The sequence below is a fragment of the Anser cygnoides genome, chromosome 5, assembly GCF_040182565.1.
Source record: "Anser cygnoides isolate HZ-2024a breed goose chromosome 5, Taihu_goose_T2T_genome, whole genome shotgun sequence".
Classification (NCBI taxonomy): Eukaryota; Metazoa; Chordata; class Aves; order Anseriformes; family Anatidae; genus Anser; species Anser cygnoides.
This window is the reverse complement of record NC_089877.1, coordinates 49930137-49952689: the sequence shown is the minus strand read 5'-3', so window position 1 is coordinate 49952689 and position 22553 is coordinate 49930137. Positions and strand designations below refer to the sequence as shown.

At 37.6% G+C, this 22553-nt stretch overlaps 1 protein-coding gene across 1 annotated transcript in view; it reads left to right on the top strand.

Annotated features, from left to right (window-relative positions):
* Positions 1 to 8501, top strand: part of TRIP11 (thyroid hormone receptor interactor 11) — a 32151-nt gene extending 23650 nt beyond the window's left edge. Inside the window, exons 17-21 of the mRNA XM_048070511.2 lie at positions 1624 to 1705; positions 2469 to 2583; positions 3118 to 3240; positions 4421 to 4568; positions 6585 to 8501. Of these exons, the coding sequence (XP_047926468.2) occupies positions 1624 to 1705; positions 2469 to 2583; positions 3118 to 3240; positions 4421 to 4568; positions 6585 to 6793 (677 nt within the window). The 3' untranslated portion in view covers positions 6794 to 8501. The remainder of the gene's footprint in view (positions 1 to 1623; positions 1706 to 2468; positions 2584 to 3117; positions 3241 to 4420; positions 4569 to 6584) is intronic.
* Positions 8502 to 22553: the final 14052 nt, after the last annotated feature.

Sequence of the window (22553 nt, the reverse complement as noted above, 5' to 3'; positions counted from 1 at the left end):
AAGTAACATTCCCAGCACTACGCTAGTTAGTTTGTTCTACTCTTTATAGAATTCGTGTTTGTGAAGTAAAGAGTTTGTTTAAATATCTGGAGTATTTGAACAGGACACATTAGTTTGTATCCATTTCACAGCCTAGTTTTTTGTGCATATATACCAAAACTCCATACAGGTTCTCATGGTGTTACTAGTGTTAATTGGGAACAATGTCGTGTCAGCATAGTTGTGGCATGCATTTATTAAAGGTTGAAAGTCATGTAGAAATTAGAGTGGAATGTTTTTGCATACATCCCAGGTGATCTGAAACTTAGAAAAAAATACCCAAAGTCACCTTTCATCTTCCCTTGTCTCCATATTCTCTCAAGAAAAACATAATTCTTTTAAATAGCTATAAGATATCCACTCATTTCTACAAAGATGTTGAGGCTTTTTAGAAATAAACTACAAGACAGATGCAATAAAAGTATACTTTTTTATGAAGCATTTACTTTTAATCAACATGAACCCAAGAGCTTTTGAAATAGTAGGAAGATTAAGTCACTTAGCAACCTTTCCATAGGGTTTGAAAACATTTGAGGGATTCAGCATTATGAAGGGAGGGAAGAAAGCTCATGCAGCTGCAGCTTATACAACTGCAGGGTAGAGTTTGTCTTCACATTGAGGGTCCATATTATGTTGTTCGGCTTGTGTTTGTTGTTTAGACTTGCGCTTTTATTAGGAAAAAGTAACTTCAAAGATATCATCTTGCAGAACCAGAGTTTGGTGAAAAAAATCTATTTTTGCTGTTTTGAAACTTATCTTCAAAGAATTCTTTGTACCTTGTAACTATCTGTTTTCTTGTCTGTGGATGTTTTGTTATTAGTGTCCTTAAATCCTGTGTTCAGGGATAGCTTTTTTCCTGTCAGTTTTCACTCTGTGCTTTCTGCGTAAATTTGTGTAGACCTGAATGTCAGATATTTTTATCCAATTTCTAACATAGCCAGATTTTATAAAGACAAAACTTTGGGTCTTGTATCCTCAGAGTCAGGATGTTGTAAAATACTTGTGGCAAGTAAAACCTTTAGGAGAATCTCTTGCTTCATTATGATCTTTTTGAGTTTAATGGGAGGCCAGGGGAAGCCTGAGTTATTGACAGAGAATTTTGGGGGTAATCAGGCGTATCCTGTATTAAAGCTATCAAATAATCTGTGTTAGTGAAATTTTAGGGAAGTTGTAGAGAAATTTGTGCTATGGAATTACTGGACAAGAGTGAATATATTTGAGGTTAAGTACTGAGATCCAAAGACCCAATAACAACATGCAATTTATAATCAGGTTATAAAAAGGATTAAGGATTGCCAGCATAGAATATACACTTTTACCAAGAACATCTTTCCAGTTCTGTGTGATCTAGGTGGAACAGAGCAGTTCATCAGACCTTATACGGTTGATTTATATTCTGGGTGTTTCTGTACTGTAGCTTTGAGTATTGTTCTGGAAATCCTAGCTTATAAATTCAAGTAATAATCACTTACTAAGTTGACACTTTTTTTAAAACATACGTTAGCATATCTTGATAAGTGTGTGTTGTTAATAACATTTTGAAGCAGGCTGCAAATTTATTTGCTTTGACCTAACATTTTATAGGAGAGATCAGAAAAGAAATGTTAGAAGATGTACAAAATAAACTAATGAATCTCATCAACAGCACAGAAGGAAAAGTGGACAAGTAAGTCTCATTATGTTGTTGTACATTTCTGTTATTGCTCACAATGTGCAGATAACGTAACCGTTGTAAGAGTGGTGCAGAACTGAGCTTCTGTATGTAAGCTTGTAGTATACTCTCTTTATCTTGACATTTTTCAATTGCTTGGTGATTGTGAATAGTAATCTTGATTATTAAAACCAGTGTGTATAAATTTATATTATTGATGTGTTTAAGTAGCATTACACTTCAATAGCATGAGCTCTGAAAATGGAGAGTTCTTAGTGAACATCTGTTATAAAGCATCCAAGGTGTGAACGGCATCACTGGGATGCTGTGCAATTTGATTTGTTTCTTGGTCTTTTTGTTCTCTCTCCCTGCGTTAGACCTGAACCTAGGATAGGCAAATGAGTTCCCCTGCCCCCTTCTTAGGTCTTGTTTTGGGACTGTACATAAGTATCTGTTTAAAGGTTCTGAGTCAAGATTTGAGAATATATATTTTCTTGCATTGTGTCACTTTTATCAAAACTTGGTAATGTACGACTCAGTTTCAAATTACTGCCTTAGTATATTTCTAATGTTGTCCAAATTGCAGCTCTTTGCTCTAAAAAGTGTTTTAACTTGGAGAGTAGAGAAATTTGTGAGGTTTCCTTTTAGTTCTTTGTACTGGCTTGTTTATTTGGGTTATTGTAAATTAGGTAAAAGTATGAGGAATAAATGCATCAGTGTTTCCTTATCAACTGCTACTTCAGAGCAGGCAGTGTAACAAGCTTCCTTTGTTCTGCAGGCTCCTGATGAGAAATCTCTTTGTTGGACATTTTCATACTCCAAAAAATAAACGTCCTGAAGTGTTACGGTTAATGGGAAGTATCTTGGGAATAAAAAAGGAAGAACTTGATCAGGTAATGCTTACTGAAAACTAGGCTTCCTTGATTTGCAGTATGCTTACCTGAAAATAGAACGACTTGCTACTAAACTAAATGTGACTGTCCTGGTACTTCCTGGTGGGGAGAAGTCTGTTTTTTATGTGGGACATGCTGTTCTTAATGGAATCTCATGATAACTGCATTTAATATGGATTTCATCTTCCTGAGGAACACTAATGCAGAAAGGAAAGGATTTAACTTTGTGGTGTTGCACATAATAACTGTAATATGTTGGTTAAAGAAAAATAAGACATTTTTATATGTACCACTAGGTATTGTGAAGAATATGGCTTTTATATTTTTACACAAAGAGCCAGGATTTTAGACTGCCAATTTTCAGGAGGGAGAGAGTAAGGTTTTGAAGTACTTGAAGTTTTTATTTATCTGTAGGATTCTGTGGGATTCCCACATGATTTGTAGTGAATGAACAATAAAATGAGCACAGTTTTGCAGTTTTTTATCTGCTGCTTTATTTTTTGTTTCCTAACTATTTTTTTTAAAACCTTTTAGTTACTATCTGAAGAACAAAGAGGAGTTACAAGATGGGTGACTGGCTGGCTTGGTGGAGGAACTGGGTCAAAGAGTGTCCCTAATACACCTTTAAGGCCAACTCATCAGAATATTTTTAATAGTGTAAGAATCAATCGTGTATTCCCTGCGTTTGAGTAAAGAACTGGAGCAGTTACATATTAGTACTTACGTTTGGTTCCTAAGTGTATTGAGCTTAATGTACTGATTCTACTGTATCTTCCATTATTTATTTGCTTTGTGCAGCTGCTTTGGCATGTTGTTTCCCCACTTCCACCACCACCTAAATAAATATGTAGGCCTTGATGAAAATTGCACAGTCTGAAGTGTTGAGCTAATACAAAACTCTGATTACTGTTCCACTGGCTCCTGGGACCAATGACTTCGTCCAGTATGGACTGTATACTATCATATCATATTTTGATGACAATGTTCCCATTTGTTCTTTAAATTTCACTTGAAAAGCTTTCTCAGCTGCTGCAGCTAGTGTCTCTTATGTATAGAATATAAAGTTGATGTTTGAGCTTCCAAATACTGTAAAGCAACAGTTCTTACAGTATGGCCCATGTGAACAGTTAATCTATGGAACTTTCCATTTTGCAGACCACTAAGTAGTGCACTTAAGGATTAAGCACTAAGAAAACGGGGCAGTTTGGATTAACTGTGGTTTTTTGGTCCTGGAGCTAGAGAATGATGCTTAGAATTGACTCCTGTAAATTATCTTGAACTGTAGGGATGATTTTTTTGCCCACAAAAATAATGCAGGCATTTAGGCTGCCACAGTATTGTGGTCTTATTAACTATGGATGGAAAAGAGAAAAATTAATATTTTGGTATGTATAGGATAAGCTCTACTTAGCAAAATCTTATCTTGTGATGCAATTACACCTTAACCAGTCCATGCTTCATTTGTTCAAGACATTTTGCCAAACGAAAGCATTGTTGGAGGAGTGATTTGCTTGAGTGTGGACACAGGAAGTACTTATGATGTGTGTAGCATCACAGGTTTCTTGAAACAATTGACTTAAATCAATAATGCAACCATGGTGGAAGTGTATGAATTTAGAGGATGTATCTTTAGAGTGTATGCCACATAAATGCCATTCACTGAGACAACAAAAACTTTGTATTTTGAAAATAATTTACATTGTCCCTCACTAAGTAGTACTAAAATACCAGTACAGAGCTCTTTGGAGCCTGCTGACAGCTTTTTTTTATGTATTTATTTTTAACTTAAGTTCTGTTGAAAAGCATGTAAAATCTAATAACTTGTAGCATCTTGTAGTCTTTTTCAGAGTTGTTTGTGAAATTCCTCGAAACAGAATCTTGCCCAAGCCTTCCTCCACCCAAGCTCTCTGTTCATGATATGAAACCTTTAGGAGCAGCAGGAACTGGTAAAGCTGGCAGCGTTCCATCCAGCAGTCAGATACAAGGTAAGATCTAAAGAAAGATTGAAACTTTGCACAGATATAAATAACTAAACGTAGAATTTTTGAGAGGACTTAAATGTTTCCGTGATTCCTCATCTGTGAAGTACAATTTTTTTTTTAATTTTTTTGCCATTGTGCCTTCCCCCACAATGTTCTACTCTCTCTTCTTTCTCTCTATTTCTTTTCCTGTCCTGGCCCCCCTCTCTCTTCACACCATACCCCGTTTCCTAAAAACCTAATACAGAAGACTGGAAGGACCAAATTCCCTTTGATAGGGAAAGCTTTAACAGCGCATTTTAAAGCTAAACAGACAACTTCATATGGTGTACTGGTGAACCCAGTCCTGATTTTCAGCATCCCTGTTGATCAGTTTGGGTCTCACTGAGTGAAAAATGCAAGTAATACCAGCCTTGTAGTGCCTCTCTCATATGTAGAACCTGGTCACTCAGAGAGGACTGAAGTAAAATCAGCTAAGTACCTGGCGTGATTTGAAATCTTTCTAAGCTGTGCATGAGTCCTTAACTTTAATTTTTCTGAGGCCGAGAACAATTATGCTTTTATTTTGCATGGTGAAATTTATAGGTTTTGGCTCTCACTCTGATTCTATAAGGAACTGTGTACTTAGTATAAGTAATATAGGATCGAAATAATCAGTTGAAATGGACCAGGTTGTGCTGAATTTTTCACATGCATTCTAGACTTTAATACAGTCCTGCTGATTTGCAGAAGCTTTTTTTGCTTGAACCTTGTAACAACTGTACTCACGGGGGGGGGGGGGTGAATGATGCATGACGTGTATCCCCAAACCTATATGTAATATATATATATATATATATGCTTTAAAAATACATTTTATTTCACATAAAGTAGTTGGATGTTACAAAGTATAAGCATCTACTGTGAAATAGCAATTTATCTCTGAAAGCAGTGTTTACTTTTCTAATAAACCAAAATTTAATTTAATTTTCTTTTTACTCTTCTTCCTTGTAGTTTGAGTAATATTGGTAAAGTACGTTTTTAAGCTATAGAAGTACTTGTATTTTACCTATATGAGCCAAACCTTCTGGCTTGTTGATGTGTTTTAAGTTTTTGGTTTCTGGAAATAAACCATATGGTAGTGGTTTTAAGTATCTACACACAAACACATTTATGAGAGTTATGATGTTTACATGATTGTAGATCTCTTAAAACAAAAAATCTGAATAAAGTCACCCATCCAACTATTCATTATGACAAGGGAATTTCAGTTCAATTTCTGCTGTCTGTCTGATGGAGGAATCTTGAGAACAGGTTACATCTGGAAGACACTTTGTGGAAGACACAGAGTTTGATGGGGGAAGGTGAGAAGGGGCAAGTTGATGGTTAGATTAAAATCATTTAGGAACAAAGATAATAAAAGTGAAATTTTGACAAATAAGATAACAAAGATATGTCAAGACTCACTTGTGACTTAGCCCTTGTAAAGATAAAGTTCTTGCTTCGACCTGACCCTGGAGCAGCTTCCCCTGTACACACGGAGTGGGGAACCAACCTGCATGCTGCGTTGTAGTGCATGTACAAGGGCCCTTATGTCTTTGCATAGTGCTGGAGCCAATGTGACAGATACTTCGTGTCTGGTTTTGCGTGGGTGAAGGGAACCTCTGTGCACAGGGTGTTTGTGTTCCGTGTCACAGAGCAAGTGTCTTGGTTTTCTTTTGCATAACATGAGGTGCTGCAAAATTTCAGCTGCCAACAAGCACAGGTCCTGGAAGTGCCTTGGTGTAACTGGTGACCTGAAGCGTAGATGTAGGAAATGGTGAGCAACAGAAGCAATGGCAGATGTGATCCAATGTGAGGGAAGATAGAGAGAAATAAGTATATGAGAGCATCTGCAGTCCACAGAAAGAATAAAAGACTTTCGTGTTTGCAAAACTAATATGCAGTTGTAAAATTTGTTTCATGGCAAGTGCTCTGAAATTGGGTAGGCTTATTAAAACTTTCTAATGAAGTGGTGGCTTTTTTGTTTGCTTTACATTTCAGATTCTGCAGTCTCAGGAATCAGCAGAAGACCAGACGCAAATCCATTTCTAGCACCTCGATCTGCAGCAGTGCCTCTCATAACTCCTGCTACTAGTTCTGGACACCTGCTTATGAAACCTATCTCTGATGCCTTGCCTACTTTTACACCACTGCCAGTGTCCCCTGATGCCAGTGCTGGTGCTGTACTAAAAGACCTCCTCAAACAATAAATGATATTGAATCAATATGATGATAGCACTTTAAGGAAAATGAGAACACTATGCTGTATATAATTTACCACAGTGAGGCCTTCTGTAAAAAGTCGTATACTTGTTTGCAATTGTCTTGTTTTTCTTTTTTTTCATTACAAACTAACCAGTGCTTTGGAAATTGAAGGATCGCATGCAGAGCTGCGTTCTTGGTAGCAGGTATTCATTTTGGGTGGGGGTTAGATTTTGTTGCTAGACTGCCACAAGATAAATTGAAGGATTTTTAACCCTTAGGTTACACTCTGAGTCATTTCAGTTATCCATATATAGAAAGCATTACTTTTTTGGTGTTGAGGTCCATTTTTCCATTAAAATAATCTGCCATTGGCAATGGACCTTCAAGAACCAGAATTAAAAATGAATAAATAAAAACACCTAGCCAAAACTGATCTTATTTGAGGTGCTGAATGAATCATATAAACTCCAGTGAGGCAGTGAATATATGGGAGTGTGGTTATTGAGTAGCTGCAGTTCCCCCCCACACTACACAATTTCTTACATTTGGTTACATTAAGATATTTATCTCTTATTTACAGTATTGATCATGCTTGGGGCCATTTGAGGTATATTAATCTTCTTTGCACAAAGATTAGATTTTTTTTCTTCCAGCCTAACAACTGCTTTCAGTAGTCAAACTCATCAGCACCAAGGAGTTAACTGTGGAAGTGAGTGCTTCATTTCTAGTGGTGTCTGTGTGATGAAGAGTGGGTAATTTAGCAAAAGATAGATTCATATATATACAGACACTGTACTTTAATGCTCTAAGATGTATATTTGACAGACTTTTTAACTGCTGGAATTTGTAGATTCAAATACAGGCTTAAAGCTTGAAGATATGTATAAAATTTAAAGGGAAGAACATGCTTACTTATCCCAAATGTGTAAATAGGTCATTGTAAGACCAAGGCCAATTATTCTGTAAATTTTGCTGTGTTAACTTGTACACATTGTTGGCAGGTAAAGGATGAAGTTGCATACTAAAGGATACAAATCATCTTGCAAAAGTAGTGAATCTGAGGTAAAACATCTTCATTTTAAAATGTGTAATTTCTAAACCTTTTTATATGCCATTCCATGTTTAGTCAGTGTTAAAAGATAACTCTCGTGCAAGTTCTATATTAGAACTGTCAAACTTCTCATCTTCATTGAGATCCTGGATTAAATTGTTGTAAGACTTATATTTAAATAAAATATATCACTGAAACTTGTACAGAATCAACCCAAATAATGCAAGAAATCTGCATTTATTTATATAGCGGTCAAACAGTGAATTTCTTTTGATGCCTTGAAATCTAGTAAAGTTTGTTTTAATTACTGTATTTACCTTGAGAACTGCTTGAGTTCCTTTTCTCCAGTATGTCAGTGCTTCATGGAAGATTTATGCAAACTTGGAAGAGTAGATTGACCGTATTGAATTTGTATTTAAAAGCTTTTGCTCCCTTACAGACAAAGTAATAAATTTGTCAGTTTGACTTCTGATAGAATAGCAGCCACAAGTAGTGTACCAAAGTATATTCTGCATTATGTAATAAATGTAATGAGAATTTAAAATTGCGTCTGCTGGGAACATTTCAGTTTGGTACTTCAAATGTACATCTTCATTTAAACTATTGGACTGGAATGGGTAATCTCTTTTTCTATAACAAATATAAAGAAAACTGAAATCGGATGGCTTCTATGCAGTCTTGTTCTTGTAGTCATGTTTATTTGAGGATATGCAGCTGCTTCAGAATAAAATTGCCTTTTGGTGAGCCAAAGCACAAAGAAATGTTCACATTTAAAAATCATGTGGATTACATACTATAAACTGCAAATGGACTCGTGCTGATAACTATCCTCTGAATATAACAACTGAGCAGATCTTAATAACTTCAGTGTATTTTTTTAAATTTAATTGCAGAGAACTTAATATGTGCCTGTTTCTCTTCTAGGAAGCTTTATAAGTGCCAGTAAATAAAACATGGTGAGACTGATTGTTTCAGGATGCTGTAAATCAGCTCCATTTATACAGTAAGTTATAACAGTTTGAGGAGGGCAATCTAAAACCAAGCAAAAGTATTGAAGAACTTCAGAGTTCCTTGTTAGGCTACTTTGGAGAGGAGAAAATCCTCTATAGGAGGGATAGAAGAGGCTTAAGTCCTAGGAGAACTGTTGAACTAACGATAAAATCCACCTTGCTTGGAGGTTTCTGCTCTAGGGCTTATTCTACAATTGCATCAGTGGGTTTTGTTGCTATGCTAGAAATCAATTGTACTCTGTGTTCCAGCCAGGGCTTTCACACTGAAAAGTGTGAACTACATACCCTTGATTCTTTTTCTTAAGCTGTCTCACAGAGTATTGTAATAAACCTTCAAGAGTTGTTTTTACTGAAAGATTAGTGGAAATATTTTTTTCCTCTGATTTTTCTTCTGTGTTTACTCTGTGCCTGACAACTGTTTTGTACATATTTGCCAGTTTCCCACGTGTAAGTTTGTGACTCATGTAGTCTATCCTGTTAATTGTGCAGGTCTTTCACACAGAGCAAGGGAAAAAAAAATTTTGTAGAATATATGAGCAGGTGCAGTAGCTGGAAATTTTTCCTTATCAGTTGTTTTCATCTTGTTTTTGCAAGGAAAAAGGGTGTGGTCCTCCTATTATTGGTCTAACGGGCTGTTGGATATCTTTAGTGGAAAGATAACAGAATTCTAGTAAGGAATGGATATAACAAATTTGCTATTAAGGGAAAAATAAGGGTTGGGATTTTCTATTCTACTGTAGATTGTTTCATCGTTTCATCTTCCATCATGAATGCACATCATCCTGCATTCAGGCATTCCACACAAAGAGAAGGAAGTAACTGACCGTTGTAATTATTACTGTAGAATGATGTACCTTTTAATTAAAAATCTCCTAAATTATTCCACTTAGTTACAGACATACAACATATAATGACCAGTGAAGAAAACTTTTTTTTTTTTACCATGTTGGTTCCCGACTTCCATTTTATTATTCCTTCCTATTCATGTTCTTATACATTTCACATTAATAGTAACTATTACTGCAAAGCTACAAGGAAAACGTAGAGCAATGACTGAAAAAAGCTGAAGAGACAGTGGAAGGTACTGCTTTGTAAATATTTCATTATCCCCTACCTCATGAAAGCCTTACAATTTTAAGCCATGATTTCTTGTTACTGCTGGTTTTGATGAGTTTGCCACATTACATTGTAGAAGTTCAAGAGTAATTTTCTCAACTGGCTTAATCAGACATACTTGTAAATTCGATGTTGCTTCCTCCCAGAAAATCCTAGTTTAGGAGCAGATTTAACTGGAATAAAATTAAATTCTTACTTTGTCATGTATTGGAGGAAAAAAAGACAAACATTTGTTTTAATATGGGGAGGCATTAGTGTACTGTGGAAATAGCAGGAATAATGGCTTCATGCACCCTTAAACATAAGTCTTTGATTTTTATATATTCAAATCAAGGTAGTCTGCATCAAAACACTTTTGTCCATGTTTAAAAAGATAAATATCTAAAACATACCTTCCTGTGTGTGCCATACATATGGCAGTGCTAAGAGTAAGGCTTGAGGAATTAAAAAATATTGTATGCATTTGCTTTTTTTTTTACCTTTTTGTCCCCTTTCAGTAAATTCATAGTTTGTTTCCTTATGTAGTTGTCTTTCAGATGGAAAGCTTCTAATTAACATTCCTAGAAATAAACTATAAGGATGAGCAGCCTACCATTTTTGTTCTTTTGGTTTGTGCTATTATATACTGCTGAATTTGTTTGCAGCCCTGCAAAACTTAAATATGGAAACCAATCTGCAATTTTAAAAAAAATAAAGGAACAGATAGCTGCTGGCTTCTTATTTGAAGAGGAAAAATAATTTGTACATAGCATGTCGTTTACAGCAGTAGCAACACTGAACCTTGGTCTGTTGTATTTGTCCTAAGCTTATAGAACAGCATGACATTATAAATTACAGTATCTGAAAGCATCGTGTATCTAACCCTGAAATATATTTTGTAGCAAGTAATGTTTAAAGGGTATTATCAGCGTTAAGTGTGTAAGAATTGTGCCAAGAATTGTGCCTTTGTTTGCAGGTTGTATTAGATCTATTGCAAGGCTAATTTAGATGAATTTATTCCAAATCAGGAGCTCAGCCATGCCACTAAAACTCTCAAATACTTTGTCAAGCAGAAGAAAAATGTGTCAAGTGATTAAAGGCTTATTTTCCTTGTAGGAAATAATAATTAGAAGATAACAGTTAATTGCTTAATACGTTAAAAAGGTCGCTTTTCATTCACTAAGTGCTGATGTTAAGTAATTTGGGGTCCTTCTGTACCTTCTTATTGAGCTTGTGGCATTGCTCGTTAAATCTGATTTCTTTTTTAAGTATTAACAGATGTTATACATCATCCTTGAGCACTGACAGTAAATTAATCTTTTCTCCACCCTTGTGTTACGGTTCCCATTAGACAACTTCTCACAGACCAGATTTTAAAATTAATATCACTTGCACTCGAGTTTCTGGCAGCCTGTGCCAAACTGCCTTTGAAAAGGTTACCCTCTGGGTCTGTAATGGTTGGCTAATAACTGTTACTGTGAATATTCACCATATCACCAAAAATACTTCCCAGGCCTCCTAAACAAATGGACTGAAAACACCCTTTTTCTCTGTTTGTAGCCATTTTGATTTGAGTTCTCTTACACTATATGTATTTTGTTTGTTCTCATTGGGAACCATATCCAAGTGTTTCCTTTGAAGAAACATGATGTAGCTCCCTTGCTACTCATAGCTCTCAGGTATATGGGATGTTACACTCAGATAGGAAGCGCCCCTTTTTAAATTCCTTTTCTGGTAATTTTGTTTCATTCCTAATGCCACAGTAATACTTTCTTTCGATGTGAATTTATGATTTATAGTTCCTCCCGTAACTGTAAATTCTTAGAAGTGTCATAGTACCACAGTTGGCATAACTGTTGTGGTCACAGAAACTGCGTGTGTATGCTTCCAGATCACCTAATTAAACAAAAATTAATATCTTTCAAATGTTTGCATGTAGATGTGGAGTTCAGGGATGAAAATGGAGTGACACCTGAAACAGGTAGAAGCTAGAGAGATGCAGACTCACACCAAGTCAAAAGTTCAAGGTAAAAAATAAGGGGGGAGGATATCACAGACTACTCTCTTGTCGCATTTCTGTTGTCATTTATTAGTTGAACTAGAAAATGTGGCAGTGATCAAGAAAAACATAATGCAGGTAGTAGCATAGTCTCAGAAGACTTGTTTGTGAGTGAAGTGAATCTGGTAAATTAATACTGTTAAATTTGATCATGTTATTTTGGCAAATTCAAAACTGTTCATTATACTCACACTAAGATGCAAGAACAATCCCTGTCGCTAGAGATCAGAGCTTCCCCCCCCCCCCCCCCCCCCCCCTTTTTTTTTTTAAATGAACTCAACATCTGAAGCTTGACGGAATTTGGCTGAACACATAAATAAGGAAACTAAGCTTATGCCTTCTAGAGCTGTTTTGTGGTCACCAGTGGTAGTTGGTCTACCTTGGTAGACCAAGGTTCAGTCATGGTATTCTGTTTTGGTTCAGAGGGGTGGATTTTGCCCTAAGTTGACAAGGAAAGGAGGAGATGGCTGTAGCTTTTTAGTGTAAATGAAACCTAAATCTTCTGAGAGCTGTCTGGATACAGTTTGAATATCAACCAGTATCATCAAGGTAAGGGAAATCCTGGCAGTACTTCTGTGTGGTTAATCCTATATTTTTCATTTGCAAAATTTGTCTGTGTTTCACCCCATTGAATGTCAGAATGGTCATGCAGATTGAATTGCAATGTGGCCAGGTTTGGTGCATAGACCAAAGAGGTTTTAAGGCAGCTAGGTAGCATTTCTTTTATGTCATTATGAAAATAGTAAATGCCATCATTGTAGCACAACCACTTCATTTCTGATGTTTGTTGATGGACTATTTAATAGTCTAAGCAGCCAGGGAAAAGAAGCACATAACACACTCAGAACAGTGTGTATTTTATTGTTTGGCAGCTTTCTGTGAAGGCTATTCTACCAAGCAAGCAAAGTCAGATGAATGATTTTGACCTAGTAAAAGCAGATCATTGGTAGCTCATGAATTCCTAGAATCGGAAGAACTGCTAAACATAACCCTGTGAGAACAGGAAGCCAAGAGTTACAAAGCTTCAAATCTAAACTTTTGTAAATTAACATGCATTTAGCTCCATACTCCCTAAAGTATTGAGAATTTGACTTTCATACGCTACCCAGAGAGACGGTCTAGGGGACCAATGCTGCAGGATTAATACGAGCAAATAAAAGTAACCTGCTTTATACAACTTCTTTATACAACTTCTGGTACCCAGAATCCACATGGTTCCTGAACAATAAACAGTATTATCAATAAAAAATATTTTTAGCTTAAATAACAAAGTGGCAAATATATAAATAGCACAACAGCAATAGGTGATAGTGGTTTTGAGCAGATAAGGCAAGTTGGATAAGAAAGCCATTTCTTAAATGGGAACATCTAGAAGAGATGAGAGTTGTAACATCAGTTCTTGAGAGAATTCGTAATGACCATGAGAGTGATCCTGAATACTTTCAGGTGCAGGTGTCTGAGATACTGCATATAGGAAGGGAAATGAAGGATTCAACATTCACTTGGTCATGAGGGGATCCAACCTCATGAAATTCTGAAAAATTGTCCTTTATGTAGAAATATTTGGCTGCAACAGTACTCTTACAAGGTGTTACAAGTACTCTCTCTTGAGTCAAAGTTGGTTGTAAGGAAAGGGTTTTTTTTCAGAATTACAAGCAAATCACCAAGTTGATTCTGATTCACCCATGTGTTTCAGTTTATGTGCCATATCATGGATCCAATGCTAAATTGTACCAGGAGTAAAAATATAATAAAGCAAGTGGCTTGAAGTGGTATATTACAGTACTAAAAAATATTCATCAAAACTGAAGCTTTTTCTGGAAATACAATTGGAAAATATTTAGACTGCACTTTGCTCTGTATGCTCAAGTAGTGGGTGCCAGTAAAAATGTAGGCAAACAGGAGATTGCCTTATTTGTGACAATAGGAGCAGGAACAGATGTGTTTAACAGTTTTTGGTTAACTTAAAGGAGGCTTATTATGAAACTAAAAAAAAAAAAATGGGGTACAGGATTCTAAATAAAACAAATGAGTCATAACTGGACTTGCCAGTTCTGTCTGGACCCAAATGTAGCCTCTGAATAGTACAGTGTCTGCAGAGTACTCAGGGTCAAGGACCTACAGAGTGCTACCTGCAAGCAGAGATCTTGGAGAGGGTTCCTTTGTCTTTATGGGACTTTGACAGAGCAATGGCTGTGGTGTGCTGCCCATAGCCTGCTTACCTTGACTGGGGATTCAGGGAGCCCCCAGGACTCTGGCTGTGACGTTCTTCTCCTGAACTCAAGCAGCGGCTCCAGCTTCTTTGTTTGGCCCTTTTTAATAGTCAGATGCTTTGCAGGCATCCTGAAGCCTGCACCACCCTGGCCAAAAGTGCCTAGTAAATCTAGCTGCATGAAAGAAAAGATTTCCATTTGAAAAGGGAAATAAAGGGAAATAAAAATTTCCATTAGAAGGGAAATATCAGAAATCATTACAACTGATCAAAGCCTGAAGGGCCAACCTTACAGTTCTGGAAGGATAAACTAAACCCTGATGAGAGGTCAAACTGGTCTGAGTCAAGCCTGTAACTCACAGAAGAAGCTTACACACACTGTCATAGTGATGCAGTTTTGACTTTGTGCTTGGCACTCAGACCCCCAGTTGTCCATTGTACTGATGCATCTGGCTGCTACTGAAAATAGAGCATGGAGGAGAGAAGATGGATTTGAAGTTCCGTTTCGAAAAGCAGTTGGACTTGCCTTGCCTTGGGTCCTTCCCTTGTTCCCACTCTGTCAGCAGACCTAATTGCATGTCCCAGTGACAAGACCCTGGGAGCCTTAGCCACTTCTAGCAGTGTCAGTGCCCACTCCCTGGTCCTTTTCATGGGGTGGTTACAAAGGCAGTAGATTAAAATCTAGGCTTAGAAAGAAATGGTAACTCTTACACTCAAATTCCCAGGTTTTTGCTGGGAAATTTGCTTCCTATATATAGGTACCAGTTAGGAGATGGTTGGAGCCAGTTTGTTGCACGGAGTAGCAAGGTAAATATAAAGCATGGATCAGAACTTGTTTTAGGAGATACGTAGCTGTTAAGGACGATGTCCGGCCAGAGCCAGGCTTTATCAGCTCACCAGAAACCACTCTGGCAAGTGTCTTCATCAGCATGCTTTTGTTAATGAGCAGCAGCTTTGAGATCGGGCCTATTGTGTTGAAATCATTTTGTGCTAATGGAATCAGAGTACCAACAGCTTCAAAGGTGTTGAACATCATCAACTCAGCACGTGATGATGTGAGGCCTTCCCTTCTAATTACGCAGCACTGTGGTTTCTTTAGCAGCATCTGACAAGGAATTTTTGAATGTCCTTTGGAAATCTTAGTAAATTATATTACTTCAATTTCTCATCTGCTTACCCACCAGCTCCTTCAGAAAGCTCAGGGAGGTCTGTGAGCTGTGGCTTCCTATTATGATTGTCACAATGGCTTCTACTCAGCTCCCAGTGGGCTTGTGTTCAGTGATTCTATTTTTATTTCTAATTCAATACCAGTTTGCCTGATGTGGTGGATTTACTGTGCTGTATTTTATTACGCACTATATGGAAACCTATTAAATACAGTATCGTATCTTGGTACCTTTTGTTCTTGTAGTATTAGGACAATTTTGTAAGATTTTACACTTAGGGTAATTCGGCTGTTATATATGTTCAGATTTAATTCAGAACACTTATTTGTGTCAGGTGAGCTCTGATGAATTGTTACTCTTCATTTTGTTGATTTGTTCTCCAGTCTCTTCTGCCGGCACTTCAGTTTTAGGCAGGTTCCCCCAAGTATCATCATCCTTTTCCTTCTATTTTTTTAAAACCCTTAATAGTTTGTTTTGTATTTTTAATTCCATGATGGGAACATCTTGAGGTTTCTCTAGCAAGTACAGATGAAGAAGAATAACTTAATTTTCTTCTGTGCTTTTATCTTTTCTGAGTGCTATTTTTATACCTCATTCATCTTCTGGCTTTGCAGACTGCTTGGCAGTTTTCCTGCTCTTGGTGTGTCTGAAAAATAATTTATTATTAGCTTTTATGCCTCTTGTGATTTGTTTCTCAAACTTCCTTGGCCTGCTTTTCAGTGCTTTTTACACTTAACCTGTCAGAGTTTTTGTTCCTTTCTATTTTCCTTACCTGGCACAACGTCAGCTTCTTGAATTTTGCTCTGAAACAGTGGACAAAATGGGGACTTGACTGCTTTATCAGGCTCGAGCAGTGGAGTCTGTTAGCCGTGCAAGCACCTCTGTAGGGAGAAGAGTCCATTTCCACCAAGTTTTGGTATGGCTGCTTGGGGTTCTGGGCCCCAGCAGCATCAGTATGGAGTGGGGCTGCCCAGAACAGCCAGGCTGCTTCTGCAGGAGGAAACGCCAGTCCTGCTGAGCTCCTTTTGCTGTGGCAACCAGCACAAGTCAAAGCACAGGACAGCAGATAAAGGAAAGAAACAGCCTGCGCAGTAAGCTGCATCCTTTGCAAGGCATTTGTAAGCACTGCAGCGCATGCTCGGCAGAACTAACAAATGATAGGAACGTCCCTGCTCAGCAGGATTCCTCGCAGCAATGGCACCTATAGCTGTATGAATTGCTTTTGGACAGGAGTCCTCATTGCTGCAGAGTAGCAAATAATGAGCCTGAAAATAATTAAGTGACACTTAGAGGTTTTATCACCCAGTCCCGTAGCCAATTTATTTCCAAATGGTATGATTAACTTATGAAGCCCCATTGTAACAGGTAACTTATGAAATGGTGTAATCCTTGCTATGGGAATAGGTAAATCAAGTGTAGTAAAGTGTAAGGGTTTCAAAACGAAATTGAAAGACAATTTCTAACAATGGGGTACAAAATTGTATGATTTTTTTTTAAAAAAAAAAAAGCTGTTTTACTATACATCTCACCTAGAAGACCACTCACTCCAAAACTAAATCCAAAATTATTAAAGAGAATTTTAAACTGTCTTCTGTGTATAGGAAAACAATTAAGTATAAAATAAGTGAATATTAGCCTCTCCTCATAAAGAAACTTCCTGCCAGTTCTGTATTTGTCTAAAACAGTAATGGATGAGTATATCTCATGAAACTATTAGATAAGGAAAAGATCCAAAAATGTAGGCATCCTTGCTGATTTTTTTCTTGGAAAAAGAAACCAGAAGTTTTTGCTTATATTCATCCATAAGAATGAAGCATGTTTAAAAGGGGCATGTTTTCCACTACTTGGAAAGAGAGAAGCTCTAGAAGAGAGCTATGATGTCAAATGTTTTTCTACTCTGGCTTCATCAGCAGGGTTCTGGCAGGTGCCCTTACCAAAATAGTGCACATACTTGCGAACGTTCAAACACCCCCTTTGGGAGATGGCATTTCTACAGACTTGTTTGGGTTTGCTCTGAACCTGAAGAGTCTTAATGGAAAATGCAGTGCATGCTTGATGCTACAGAGGGTAACGTTTTGCTCTGGATAAAAAAGAATTGCTTAAGCAGACTAAAAGAAAAAATAAAAAAGGAGAAAGGATCCTCAACTAAATCTGAGGGAAACAAAATACGTACATTTCATGTGATGGAAATAATGCAGCTGGGAGAGGAGGGAGCAGAGGTGAACTGATCCTTTACCAGCACACGTGCCCCAGTAGGCAGGGGAATGCTTCCAGGGTATGGAAGCAGGTAGCGGAATGCTTCCACTGCTGTCTCAAGTCTGCTGCTCTAACGTGCACCCTGATGCTGTGGTGAACAGACAGACCCAGTATGTACAGCGTGGTGCACAAGTTAGTAAAGAACCTGAGAAACCACAAAAAATGGTGCAGTCTTCAGACACTAAAATATAAAACAAGTTCGTCCTGTATTTCTAAGGGAGGTTTTAGTACATATTTCGAATCGTCTGGTCATAGTTGGAGACCGGTGGCTTGTGTATTGCAGACACTTGAAAAGACTGAAAGTTGGCTTGCTCAGATAGGGAAATAAACTTTAGAATTGGTCCAGAGGTATTAACAGTTTTATGTCCTTGTTTATGGGAGGTCATTCTAGGCTGAAACTGGTCATAAAGGATTAATGCTTCCAAAGGGGGCTGGTGAACATCTTGTCACAAGATTAAAGAGCATTGTTTTCAAGCATGCTGTCTAGAATGTTTGACAAAAATGCAGAGGAGAAAAGATTACAACGTAGATTTTTGCCATGCCAATCTTATAAAATAAATAATAAACTGAAATGTCTGTCTAGTTTCAGGCAAAATGTGAGCTGCAGTTGCCAGAGCTATGCTTAAGCATGAGATTTAAAAGTGAAAAGGTAGCCATGTCCTGATGCCTGGGACGTAGGCCTGGGCATTGTACTCTCAGATACCAACAGCTGAAGGGGAAGCTGTCAGTTCTTAAGGAGATACTTTGTCCTTAGGTACAGGATGATTTTCTATACGCTTTTAACAGAAATACAGTTTTAAAAGCATAAATGAAGGTCAGTCAAATATATATATTAAAAATCAGCAAGAAAAAGAATGAATGTTGTATGCTGTTGCAAATGACAATATTTTGGGACCTGCTGAGGGTTTTCTCATGCACTAAAATTGCTGTGAAAGACCCTGTATTTTTCCTGGGACAGTTACCAAAAGCTTTGATTGCTTTTTTTTTTTTTCTTTCCTAGTGAAAGAGGCTTGCTTAGAAAAAATTACAGCTAAACAGATGATCATGAACGTCAAACTTGATCTCACTAAAGGTAATACACCTGAAATAGTTTTGTCTTGTAGATGATGCAGTTCGTTGGTCATTGTTTTAAGCTGTTTGGGTTTTGGCATGCAGCTGCTAGACCCTACTATTCCTCGTTTCATGGGATGATTAAAATGTTCTTAAAGTAATGAACTTCAGTCAGGTATCAGTCCATGTTTAGCATTGCTGCATTTCAGAATGGAGCCAGAAATGCCTGGGTTTTCCATTGATTACTTTTTATCTTAAAGTAAATGCTCTATTAGCAACCAGTATTGGAGTGACCACAGACCTGTAGTTATATAGAGAAAAACAAAAACCATGACATGGTGCTCAGAGAACATTTGGTGCAAACATTAAAATGGCACTCTGCTTTTTGTCCCTGGGGAGCAGTGACAGAAGCAGCAGCAGTACTACATCATACACTGTTGTCAACCCAAAAGAATGCATGCTTCAGACAGACAGATGATATCCCCATGCAAAAGGGAAGGAAGGGATACCGTATTGGCTCATTTTTCTGTGGATAACTCACACAGGTGGTAGCTTTACCATACTGAGACAACTGAACCCAAAGAGATAGCAGCACAACAGCAGCTTTTATGTTTTCTCCTTCCTAAAGACAGTAGCGTAACCAGCAGATCAGCAATACATGACAAGACATCTTAAAGACTCTACACTGCCAGTAGGTTTTAGTTAGCACCAGTGATGTTTTCAAAGTTATGCATTATGTTAATTTTCATTGTTAATTATTATTGTGTTATGTTTGGCTAGGAAAGGAAAATATGTTGGGAAATGTGCTTTTGAGCTTCTGGCCGGAGCCATCTGGAACAGGTTATTGAGCTGCTTGTGTTATGAGATAGCATTTAGAAGTCAGCCACTGAGTGAAGCCGACCTCAGCTGATAGCGTAAGGTTAGTCTGTCTGTGGCAAAGGAGAGGGAACCCTCCCCAAACACCAAGAGTTTGCAGTTGGCATTCTGTGCTAGGAGCTGGAAGAAACAAGCCCAAATCCTTCAGACAGAACCCAGGTTTGAGACCAAGTTTCACATGTGCTTAGTGCTATTCAGATGGCAGCAGGGTGAGAGTTGTTGCCTGTTGTGTATTATATTGACACATGACAATATCAAAAGCTTGCTTATTTGGCAGTCTCCAGGAGCACTTTGATCAATCTCCAGAGTCAGACTCAGCCCAGCCTGTGAATCTCATTGGTGCTTGGGTGCAGTCAAAATGCAATCGATTCTGCAAATGCCCAGCAGTTGTGCTTTAAGTGTTTTACCAGTTTTTGTGATAGAAAATTTGGTCCCATGAGGTTTGGTAGAGCAAAATGGATGTTTTAAGCATCTAAAGTTTGGACATAGGCCTTTAAAGTGTCAGTTACAGACTTTTTTTTTTTTGAATTTACTGAATTCAGGTCTGCATGACTGTGTAAAAGATGTCTATGACTTGTCACTTTCAGTGACTTTGGGCTTGCACATTTATCACTGTACACATCTGTGTAACTTGACTCTGCTCTCACAGTTTGACAGTGTCCTTGGGAATGTTCAGAGAGGGTGAACTTGAAAAAAATGCAAGATCTAAGAAGGGTGTTTGGCATATATTGTTCTGCAGAAGTAAATATAATACCAGAACTTAAAAAGAAGATGAAGTGTTGTAAAAGTTAGTAGATGACAACTTATATTTGTGAAGCAGACTTTTTGATCAGGAATGCTGTGTGTAATTAACTCTCCCTCCCCTGGCCTAAATACAAGCTTTTGCCCTTGCATTCAGAAGCTGTTAGATTACATTTTCTGTTGCTTAGGGTCACAGTTTACCAAGTGTTCTGCATTATCTACAGGAGCATGGTGCAATTCATACATTTTGTGGAGGGTAGAGTCAAGGTTATGCTACATAGCTTGTGTGTCCTTTATGTTTATATATTACAGTTTTCAAAATCCAAGTCTTAAACATAATTAGAGCTATAGTTTCAACCTTAGCTATGCACAAAGCAAGCTTTCAAGATCATATTCAGTTACTTACCAGAACCCCATTTCGTACTGTGAACACCTCCTCATGAAGACAAAGAAAAAGTCAGGGTAATCTAAATAAATTAGTGGATTTTAGAACATGAGGAAGCAGTTGACCACTGAAGTGAAGGGGCTGCTCCAAATGGTGAAGATGTCAGTAGATGGTGTTGAAAGATATATTGAATAGTCCATCCATTTATGGGGAGAATGGAAAAGGTTGTGTACCACAAATGTCTCCCTTTCTGCAACTTTTCATATCAAAGGGAGAAGTGAGAAGGGTGTGGCTACACTTCATTATTTTGTGGCTGATCATAGTTACAGAAAGGTACTGCAAGAATTTCACTTAGCCATAATATTAAATCCTTTTATTTAGGAAAAAATATACAAATAAAACCCACCACACTGTGAACTAGCCCAAGTTGTGGTTTCATATGCTTTTTATACTCTCAGTTTTATCCACTCCAGCTGTCTGATGGAGACAGGAAAAAGCAAAACATTCTTAAGGGAGCCGCTTAGGTGATCAACTCCGGATTCACCTCCTCTTCCAGTTGACTTGAAGAATCAGAAATCTTCAGTCTGAAGCACATCTTTGGGAGCAGATCTGTGCAGCAGCCATACAGGGATTCTGGCATGCATACTATGATTTTGCCATGTAAGGTGAGAAAAATTCAGTGGATCAGGAAGTGAAGCATCAGTAAGTGTAAGAAAGAAGACCTTCATCCAGAAGTATGGATCCTCAGAACATCTGCTTTGCTGTAGAGCTGTTTCTAATAGTTTCAGTACATCTTCATACACATAAAATACAGAAAGTGTTGCTACTTTTAGGCTTGCTAACTATCCAGATCACCGAGTGTGTTGAGCAACACTAGACCTAAGATGGAACAACGGCATGACTAACAGTTAACCTTTACCACAAGGAAAACTTGCCCAGTCCTTCCTTTCCAACTTCTGTTGGTTTTCTGATCCATGACAAAACTTTACTCTCAATATGCCCAGCTAGATTCTTCAGAAGTATTTTCTGTGGGTTTTTGGTAAGTTTTTGGGAAGTCTATTCAAAATAAATTAATTGGTTCTTGTTTATCTGTTAATGTATTGACGCTCTAGGAGAATGTTTAACTTTCCATGCAACGCAAGTGATGTAAGGAAGTCACCAAGAGACAAGCTGTCAAAAGTGGCACTGAGCTTCTGGTGCTGTAATTTTTGAAAAATCATTTGAACAATTACAACCACTGAGATACAGATACAGTGAGATACAGAGCTCTTGTGCTTTCCATTGGCACAAATGTGACTTGTGGGTGCTCAGCAGCCCTGAAGAAGCTATATTTTTGTATGTAAAGCTGTTTATCCACACTTAAAAGCCAGTTTTATGAATATCTGTCCTAACAACTCTGTTTCTTAGTTTCTCAGTCCATAACAGAGAGACGTGTGATAGATTTTATCTTGTTGGACCTTTCACGTTTCTTGGGAATAAAGGGTTTCCTCAGATTGAAGCCTCTCCAAAACTGTAAGTATTCACTTCATGTCTATGTCTGCATTTAATTTCAGTGTTCATCTGTGGATCTAGCATAATCTTTGCAGCATCTGATTGTTCACATCTCACAAGTGTTCTGCTTGATCTGCTAAATATCTGCCTGTGGCAAAGTTGCAAAACACCTGAAAAAGTACTTTATTTCCTTCCTCTTCAGTCATAACTGGAGATCTGCAGGAATTGTCTTTCCTGAGAAATTTCATTTCACAAGCTCCCTTAAGCACGGGGTCAACTTAAAAAGGGCCAGTGTTTGTAGACAAACCATTTGCTTTTGTTTGAATGTTTAATTTGTTTATTCCTGTTCTCAAGTAATCCCTAAGCAATATAG